Source organism: Pseudocercospora fijiensis, assembly GCF_000340215.1.
Source record: "Pseudocercospora fijiensis CIRAD86 unplaced genomic scaffold MYCFIscaffold_17, whole genome shotgun sequence".
In the NCBI taxonomy this organism is placed as follows: Eukaryota; Fungi; Ascomycota; class Dothideomycetes; order Mycosphaerellales; family Mycosphaerellaceae; genus Pseudocercospora; species Pseudocercospora fijiensis.
This window is the reverse complement of record NW_006921548.1, coordinates 341,409-351,322: the sequence shown is the minus strand read 5'-3', so window position 1 is coordinate 351,322 and position 9,914 is coordinate 341,409. Positions and strand designations below refer to the sequence as shown.

General features: G+C 44.9%; 2 protein-coding genes across 2 annotated transcripts; one reads left to right on the top strand and one right to left on the bottom strand.

Moving 5' to 3' along the window:
* Positions 1-495: 495 nt before the first annotated feature.
* On the top strand, positions 496-3,398 carry MYCFIDRAFT_180364 (uncharacterized protein; the record flags this gene model as incomplete). Its single annotated transcript, XM_007934167.1, has 8 exons — positions 496-761; positions 788-901; positions 931-1,149; positions 1,174-1,278; positions 1,305-1,502; positions 1,525-1,590; positions 1,620-3,234; positions 3,270-3,398. 8 exons carry the CDS (start codon positions 496-498, stop codon positions 3,396-3,398), a joined length of 2,712 nt encoding a protein of 903 aa, XP_007932358.1.
* A 69-nt stretch (positions 3,399-3,467) lies between these two features.
* Positions 3,468-4,026, bottom strand: MYCFIDRAFT_180363 (uncharacterized protein; the record flags this gene model as incomplete). The annotated part of the gene is made up of 7 exons (XM_007934166.1): positions 3,468-3,495; positions 3,531-3,545; positions 3,572-3,687; positions 3,720-3,774; positions 3,814-3,866; positions 3,898-3,951; positions 3,979-4,026. The coding sequence occupies 7 exons, from the start codon at positions 4,024-4,026 to the stop codon at positions 3,468-3,470; spliced, it is 369 nt and encodes a 122-aa protein (XP_007932357.1).
* Between the last annotated feature and the right edge of the window lie 5,888 nt (positions 4,027-9,914).

The following is a 9,914-nucleotide window of genomic DNA, read 5'->3' as shown; positions in this document are numbered from 1 at the left end:
ATGCCTTACTCTTAGTAATAGTTTATCTAGTTCTATAGCTCTTAACCTACGCTAAGATAGGCTCTAGTAGCGACTTAATCTACGATATTTAGAGGCGCTCCGCCGCTATTAAATTAATAGGTATTTACTTACTCGCAATAGTATATACTAGGTTCTATAGCTCCGCTAGGTTCTATAGCTCCGCTAGTATCGATAGCTCCGCTCTACGGAGGTTACTAGTAGCTATAGTAGTAGTAGCTAGTGCTATACCCTCGTAGTTATTAGTATATAGGTTATAGCAATTAGTTCTAGTAGTCTTATATATCTACTCGATCGATAGCCTCTAGAAATGCCTTCTTCTTAACCCTAACCGTTACTATAGCTAGCGATTCGAATTAGTAAGCAACGCGATGCTTAGGTATGCTAAATTAGGTCTAAGTACACTGTAAATCGTCCGTGCACGCACTTGTCTACATTAGGCTAGGTACCTGCAAAATAGCTTTTGCCGGCGTGGACATGATCCCCTGCATGTACAGTACACTTGACCTTTTCCGCCTCCGCCTTGACTTCGGCTTCTCACACCTCAGCATCCAAACTGAACTGCTGGTAAAGATGGTGGCGACGGGCATATGTCATTCAGATGTGTTCGCTGGCAGCGCACCCAAAGGCACATCTCCTCCTTTCTTTGGACACATCAGCGCTACCGCTCTCATCTGGATAAGTCGACGCTATGCTTCGAGCAGGGCCAGGGCCACTACACGTTCGCTGACGAAGAGAGGACAGTGTCGTGCACATTGTTCGCGCTGAGCTACGGGCAACACCATCAGGTAAACCCAATTTCTGCAGACTGTACACTCGAACTCTTCAGCATTCCGGAGGCTAACGGAGAACAGCTGGACAGCAGGCCCTGGCTGCATCGACAGTGATCGGAGAGGAATGGTGAAAGAGTAGGCCTGGAACATCAGCATCCTTTCCTACGCCGCATGAGTTGGAAGTTAATCCACCTGCCGCAGGCAGAAACGACTTGTCCATCGAAGATGTTGCAGCTGTGCGACGACGGAAACGACTGGGCAAGGACGAGAACTACCTGGCCAGTTCCTCAATGACACATTGTCCCCATAGGTGTGCCGCTCGCAGCCGCTCGATGAAGGATTCACCAGTGAATCGACAGTGAGCAAGAACATACCTGCAGAGCCTTGAACACGACGTACATTTCCACCGCAGACCCTTCCACGACTTCGGGCACCGAAGTCTTGAAGGTATCAATCTCAACCCCACCGCCTCAGATACCGGTCATCAGTAGTGCAAGAGACTGCGGGAATCAGGCCTACGACATTCATCGAGAAGCCCTCCATGTCCGCCTGCTACACGTTCAAGATCAGCGATAAGCGCGCGGCCGCCGCCGCATCACATCCCGCCACTCATCACCGGAATGGCGTAATGCGTATCTCGTATCTCCCTGGCATACCCACTATCTCATGTGCCTGGCAGCATTCAGAGCACACAAGGAGAAAGTTTGACCTGTGACGAAATCCAATGATGCAGAAAAACCTGCTGCAACATTGCCCAAGACTGTTGTTGCGATGAAGCCACCTCTTGTGGAACATTGCGGTCAAGCGCACTCCACATGGTCATGAGAGCAACAGCGGCGAGCACAGTAACGATGATACAGAAGACGAGATAGAAACTGATTCTGGCAGGGAAATGGTTGAGGAAGACACCAGCATCATGGTCGAGACTCGGCATTTTCAGGCGGAGAAGGAATTCATAGAGAAGAAGGGACGCGGAGCAGTCGACGGTGAAGACACCGGAGCGAGGCTTGGTTCCATGAGACGCGCTGGGTCTTTGGCCATCACCCCCGAGTACAAGATACGGCGCATCACGGTCGCGAGCGTACCGGTCTCTCGCTGTCATACCCCGAAGAGTGAAAATGAAATGAGACACGAGAGGTTGACTCTGACTCCGACTCTAACGACGAGGCTAACGCTGACGCTGACGCTGAGCATCGCCCAGACAGTTTCGAGCGGCCTCATACTCCGGGACTTGAGCCAACTGATGAGGACCACTCATTTGCATTCCAGGCAGATGAACACCAATCGCCCACGTCCCATCTCGATGAATGACATCCAAGGCTCTCCACCGCGTGCCTCTGCCTCTGCCTCTGCTGATCCTGGGTCACTGCATCACAAATCACTGGCGGTCGCACCGACTCGCCCTGCTCCTTCCAACCTTGCGACACGATCATCGTACGGTCACCAGCCGGAAACGACTATGCCTATACTCACTTCCATCCTCACGGAGCCTGCCCTCAAGTCCTGCCATCAGGAGCTTCTGCCAATCACGCCGACACTCCCTGCATCATTGGATTTGACGTTCCAGCTTTCAGATACTCACCAGCCGGGCAGGGTGACGCCTGCACCCATTTCCATGCTCGCCGAGCCCGGCCTTAAGTCCTGCGATCAAAAGCTACCGTCAATACCGCTGACTCTCCTTGCATCGTCGGATCTGATGATACAGCTTTCAACTGCTCACGAGCCCGATATGTCGACGCCTGCACTCATCCCGGTGCTTGCCCGTCCTGAAGCCAATCCATTTGGTCTGGCAGCATTTGCAAGCTCCACGACCGACCTGCACCGAATTACGCCTGCAATCGTTGCAAGAGTGCTCCAGGTACCGGCTCGAGAATACCAGGGTAAGCCTCCGAGCGCTGTCGACGGCATGATCGGGTCCTTGCAGCCGGGAATGTGGGTGTCAGCGTCGGCAGTATCGGCAGCAATATCCGCATTGAACACAGTGCCATCCGAATACAAAGTCAACGAGATCGGCTCTGTAAGTGCCGAGGACCCGCAGGACGCTGGAGAGCCACCGTTCATGCAATTTTGGCAGAGCAGCGGAGACCAGTATGACGCATCGGGGCTCCAACGTCTGGTTCACTCGGGAGGAAGTTTCTCGCAACCTCACGGGGCTGCATATTGTACCAGCTGCTCCTCAGCACCGCGGATCGATTATGGCACCGTAGCCCTGCCCAGCGCGGATCTCATCTATCGCCTATATGACCAGACCGGAATGGCCTGCATGGCCATGCCTGACCCCGAGCCAGCAATCGCACTCAGATGCTCGTCAACAGCAACAGCATATCATCGACTCGGAATTGCGAATTGGGCGGTCCGACCACAGAAGCAGTCAGACTTCAACCATAGCCTGTATTTTGCAGAACACTGCATCACACTGGACCTTGTGTTTCGTCAAGCCAAGGTGCTGCTTCAAGTATCCGGCAGTTCGCAGCAAAGAGAGCTGGGGAGATGGCCTCGACATACTTCAGGAACAGTGAAGATGATCCGGAGGAGCGCACAGCATTGCATTTCTCAAATTTGTCCGACTCGGCAGATCCATGCGATGACATTGACTCAGCCTCTTAGACAACGACACCCAGAAGACAGAGAATCTAGAGGACAACCACGCACCCTCAGCGAACCTTATCGACGCCTTTATGCAGCTTTCATCGAGAAATGCGAACTTCCATCAGCTTACAATCACTCACTCTACTACACCGCAGCTTCAAGACTCTCAGATCATACACATCGATGGAGACTGATCACTCCGACTTTCTGCTAGCACGACGCCAATGAAGCGCAGGCGCGATCCCAGGGATGACTCCACAACTTCTAGGGAGAAGATCAAGAACCCTCTAGCGCCCCGAGGGCGACCCTCATTTGCTCAGCAACCCGATTTGCACCCACATACCACCTCACAAAGGCGCTATGACCTCGGGATATTGGAGCGATAGCTACATTCCTCAGCTCCTCGCCGCCTTACGAAAAAGCTCTTCTACACCTTCCAGAGACTTGGAGTTCCTCAAAAGCCGGTCCGGTTAATGGGTCTGCCTTCTTCATACACCCAGAAGTCAAAAAAATGCACACCAGAAGGCAGTTGAGACTCAGCAAAGCCAAATCCAAGTACCTCAGAATTCATCTCGTCCTTTTGAAGTCATCGTCCCACCCCTCCCAATTCCACCGTCAGCAACAGCTCCTTCTCATCGGGCCTCATATCAGACTTAGTCAGGCTTTTCACGGCCTCTTGAATTTCTCCAGTCAATTTGCTATCTGTATGGTAAAATGGTCCTCATTTGGATTGATTAATGTTCCATATCCCGCTAGCATAGAGAGTCTAAAGCAATGCGGAAGGTGGAATGATTCATCTACACAATGGGCCAGGCTTGTGCTAATCGGAAGGGACGGCAATAAGCTTCGACCTCCCTCAAAAGCCTAGTTGCTGTCTGCATTTCGACCGTCGTCCTCCTGGTTCAATGATTGTGCAGCTTTTGAGGATTTACCTATGCAAGATGCTTCGTATCACGAGTGGTGGGCCTGGGCGGCGAGGCGCGAGAATATACAGACGAGTTGTTCTTCCGTCTCCATAACAGACCCTCACTAAGCTCCGCACACAATGCGCTAGCAGTAAGGCACATGCAGATCTTCTTGGCCTGTCTGCATCACAGGACTGCAGCTGGCAATTCGACTTTGGGTCACAGCTGGACACCACAGCATCCGGTTTGGATCCGCTTAGGCTGTCGAGCTTCGTTTGCAGAGGTTAGTCCTTCCTAATAAATGTCTTCGCATATCGATAGCAATGGCAGGCTGTGACTGTCGGACGATTCAGAACATGCCATCCGCGCTAGGAAGACAGTGCATCCATTCGGGCAACACCCGTTGTAGGAACTGAAGGCCCGCATCCCGGCACTGACACTGTCTTCCGCACGATCGAATTGCACCGGTACAATCAGACCAGCGCCGGTATTGCGATACACCTGGATGTTTTGGAATGGTGACCAGTTCGACGGACATGCTAAAGCGATCTAGCGGCCCTTCCAGAGCATTGCATCACCCAAGCGACTGGGATTGCACTTTCGTCGGCTGCGAGAGTCAGACTCATGACTACTTCCGCAGCGGACTTGAGAAGACGTGTCGCCCAAGTTTCATTCAGCTCTTTTGCCTTGACAACCGAGGTAGTCAAGCGGAAGAAGAAGCACAAACACACAAGGATCCGGCCAAGCATTATCATATTCGAGAATATTTGTGAGCAAGGTCAAGCTTGGGTCGCAAGATCCATTGATGCGTGTATAACTGAACTCAACTGCTACGAGGAGGTCGAAGATAAAGACGGTATTTTGAAGCAACCAAGATCGATATTATGACAGTATTGCAGACGATAGCATCGGAGAAGGAGTGTATGTTGTCTGGATTATCTGAACTGGGTCACGCGCCCTCTTATTAGTCACATTGTAACACTGCTTTTAGGGGTGTGTCTTGTAGTAGTTCTAATTGACTGATTCTATTTAAAAAAGTGTTAAGAACAGGTGTTGATATTTCCCTAGCTTCGCTAAGAGTCACGCAAGATGCTAAGAGTTACACAACCTCAGCTTATACGTTACACACCCCCTTACCTTAGCTAAAAGAGTGTTCCTATTTAGGCAAGGTAGTTAATGCTTCTTTATATAAAAACAAAAGAAAAAACTGATTTTTTCTTCTTCTTATATAATGCTTTATTAAAATAACAAAAAGCTAGTTTTAAATCCACACTATATATAAGAGAGTCTCATTTTATACCCCGATTACCCCGAAGGATATCGTTATATAATCTAGACTGCGGAAAACCCCCGAGGAGGTCTGTGCACCTTTATATACGGCCCTTGTTACTAAGAACTGTTTTCTTCCTACGTAGTTAAAGTACGGACTAATCCTTTTTAAATAGCTACGCTAGTTCGGATTGTGTTAGTAAATTGTGCCGTCTATATTACATTATCGGTTATTAATAGGTCTCGCTTAGGTAGCGTCTAATTAAGACAAGTAAAGGATTAGATAAATGTGCTTTACTTACTTTAATCTAATTAGTTAGGATTCGTAGTATAAAATAGAGACGCTACCTCTAATTATACTACTATACTATCGCAGTTATTACTTAGTAAAGCGTAGCGGGCTCTAGTTAGTTAACGGAAGTAAGGCTCGAAGTAATAATATAGGCAGCGCACCCCGCAAGTAAGGTTGTCTACGCTATTCTAATTAGTAGTCGTTATCGTGTTAGACACTTTTGCTAGCGCTATTTCGCAGACAGGTCTCTAATTAATTTAGTTTATTAGTCTAGTTAACCCTTCTTTAAGGGTAGTATAGTTAGTCTAAGCTGCTAAATGAACCTCTTCTAGTTCTATAGACTATAGAGTTTAGTTAGTCTATCGGCTAGCATGTCCTATATAGCTAGGTATTCGTACTGTATTCGACCTGCCTTATGTTCTTAGCGGAGCTAGTACTAGTAGATATCTATATGCCTTAGCTTAGTGTCTAGTTTGCTAGCATTAGCCTTAATAATACGAATAGTCTATATATTATCGCAATATAATATAGGAGGGGCATCTAAAGTAAGGCTAATATTAAGGAAGAAGCGCTTCTACTAGATTAGTTCTAAGCCTGCATGTAATGCGGCTAGCAACTTAGCCTTAGTCGTAGATTTAGTAACGGTTAACTATCGTACTGCCTTCTAGTCGACTAGGCTATTAAACAGACTAAATAACTACCCCTCTAATAACTGTCTAGTGCCTTTATAGTTACTATATAAGGCATCGGAAGCTCCGTAGAACTCGTTCAACTAATAGCTAGAATGCGTAGTAATTGTTAGTCCGTCGGCATAGTATTCTAAGCATAGGTCCTTCGTTTGTAGGAGGTATTTAATATACTAATTTATAGCCGCTATGTCTTCCTATCGAGGGTTTTATAGGGCCTTAGACAGCAATAATACTGCCTTAGCGATGTCCGGCCTTGTTTAAACCGCTACGAAGTTAAGTAATCCTATACGGCTTTAATAGGCTAGTACTACTATTAAATCTAGGTATTATAAGGCCTTCTTACTATCGGCTTTCTCGTAGGGCTCGTATCTAGTTAGCAATAGTAAGTCGGCTCTTCGTCTAGTTCTAGTATTAATTCTATACCGCTAAGCTATTTTCTTAGCATACGTCTTCTATAACAACTAGAGCTGCTTAGTAGCGCGGTCTCGTATAACTTCAATCCCTAGAAACTAAGAGAGCTTGCCTAGGTCGTTAAGCTCGTATTCCTTTATAAGTCGTTGCTTTAGATCTATAGCTTTCTACTTGTATTAGCGGTAATATAGTAGGACAATATTATCTATATAGAAGAAGATAAAGACCTGCTTATCTAGATTAGTATATAAGCAGTTAACGTTGTCTACTAGCTGTATACTAAGCTTGTTTTCTAGGGTCGTAGTAAGGTAATTATACTACAACCTTAGTAACTCTTAAAGACTATAGAGTGCCTAGAGCAGCTATAGTACCTTTCCTTTCTATTTAAAGCCTTCTAGTAGCTTTAAATATAGTATGTATAGCAGGCTAGTATTTAAGAAGGCGTTAACCGCGTCTATCTACTCTGCCTCTAAGTTAAAGCTAGTAGTAATAGCTATTAGTGTACGGAATACTCGTGCGGCTAGTATTAAGGCATAGGTATCTAAATAGGTGTTCTTCTGCAGGTCCCCTCTTATATACACTCTAGCCCTAAACTTAACTAGCCGTCTATTAGCATTACTTTTGTATTTAAACACCTAGGTAAGAGGCAGAAGGTATGTATTATCCTTATCTATTAGTTCCTCTATATCTACCTATTTAAATATACCTATTTTTAAGGCCTTATTAAATTCTACTCTTATAGCATATATCTAATGCTCTTTAAACCGGCTCTTTAATACCTAGCGCTAGTTGCGTAGCTCTATAGGTAGGTCTAACACCTTCGGGGTAAGGTTTAGACCGTACTCGTCTCGTAGAAGCGGCGGTAGCGGATCCGGATTGTCGTCTGCTTAACTATTTAATGCGCTTAATACGTATGTTAATCGAGCTTCGTATTCTACTAACAAGTATAGGCTATTAAATAATAGGAGGTTTCTTGCTTGTTCTCGATTGCTAATATAGTAACGGCCGGCTCGGTAGATAGCGGCCGTTCGTTGTCGTTTGTTCGGATTATTAGCTCGATAATGCGGCCCTCCTATGTTTAGTAAGTAACGATAAGAAACATTAGCTACTTTAATTAGCATTAGCAATTTAGCTAGCTCTACTCGTAGTAGGTTTATGTCTATGTCGTCTACGTAACCTAGTACGTCTATATTGTTAGTAGGGCTATAATTGCTAGTATTATTCTTAGTCTTAGGTTGCTAATTAATGGTTAGGTCTACTAATCTATTTAGTATATTATTACGCGGCGGTAGTGCTTCGCGTAAGTTAATTAAAAAGTCCTATTAGTTAATAGGTACTTCCTCTAATTTAGGCTTATATAATCTCTAATTAGTAAGATCTATACGTAGCCTCTTCGGCACCTATACGAGCTGTAGCTTAGTTAGTAGTGTCGGTGTTTGCGGAGGTAGTTGTTGTCTAATAGGCTTAGCTGCTAGCCTTATAGGGTCGACTATTATAAGCCGGCTAGGTCCTGTTAGTGTTTCTACCCCCTTAGCTCTAAACCGTACTAGGTCTAGTAGTGTGTCGTATGCCTCTCGAAAATCGTTAAATTAATGCTTCGAGGCTAGTGCTTATAGCTCTTCGAGATTACTAAATTAAGCCAGTTCTTAGTTAGTTATAGTAACGCCTAGGTTAGCGTTATGTCTATTATAGAACCTAGTCTTATTAAATACAATATCTCTTATACGTAGCACCGTTATCCGTAAAGGCACCTAAATCCGATAGATAGAGTGTCCTTCGTATCTATAGAGGTATCTAATGTATATGCGTAATGCTACTTTTATAGTATTTAGTAGTATAGCCTTCCGCTTACTATTAACTGCCTCTATGCTATAGATTAATAGATAAGCTTGCGATCCAAATTAATAGATATAAGCTATATTAGGCTTATGTCTAGTACTAATCTTATATAGTGTTCTTATTACAAAGTCGGCTATTCGTAACCTTAGTAACCGGTTAATAAGAAAAGTAGCAGCGTATACTACTTTTAGCTATAGTTAGTATAGAAAACCTATATAGATTATTAGCGCTCGCGCTACCTTAATAATAGTGCGGCCTACTCGCTTAGCAGGGTCTTACTCTAAGGTATACGGTGCTATTAGCCTCTACGTAGTGTAATTATCGCGTAGGTAGGACCGGAATTTAAAGCTATTAATGCCTCCCTCGTTGTCTAATAAAAGGCAAATAATGTCCCTACTAATACTGCGGATAAAGGTTACTAGCTAAGTCTAGTATTAAAGCAAGGTATTATCGGTCCGATTATTAATAGTCTAGGTAAAATGAAGGCTAGTATTTAGATTATGAGCATAAAACAGATACTAATTACCGTTATAGGCTATATCTAGCTATATCAAATCGGCTGCGATATGTCTATATAGAGTAAGTATCGACATATTATAGTGCCTTAGTCTCCTCGAAATAAGCTTTTTGCCCTTTGCTTATATATACACTAGACAAAGTAGTATCCTTAGTACCTTATTTCTATGTGTGTAATCCCGCTTTATACTATTAACCCTATTAACTAGCTCTTCTGCCCTTTTAGCACCTAGGTATCTAAATACTTTATATATCTGCTTAAGTATAAGCTGCCTCGGTAGCAATAGACGAGCGGAGCGGCGAGCTATTACGTATAATGCTTTGCTAGGTTAGAATAGGTATTTAAGTAGTCGGCCTTCCGTATCGGCTAGCTATTTAGTTAGTAAAGGTGTGTTATCTACTATGCTAACTATATTAAAGTATAGCATCTAATTATCCGGTCTAATAAACTTAACTAGAGGCTTTTGTTAAGGGTCGTATAGGGTGTTATTAATCTCTTAATGTTTGTACCCTCGCTAGAAGAATAGGGCTCTACCGACTATATTAGTATAGAAGTTTAGGATATATAGGCATTCTCTTAGTTCAATCTATAGGGGCCTGCTACTAATAGCCT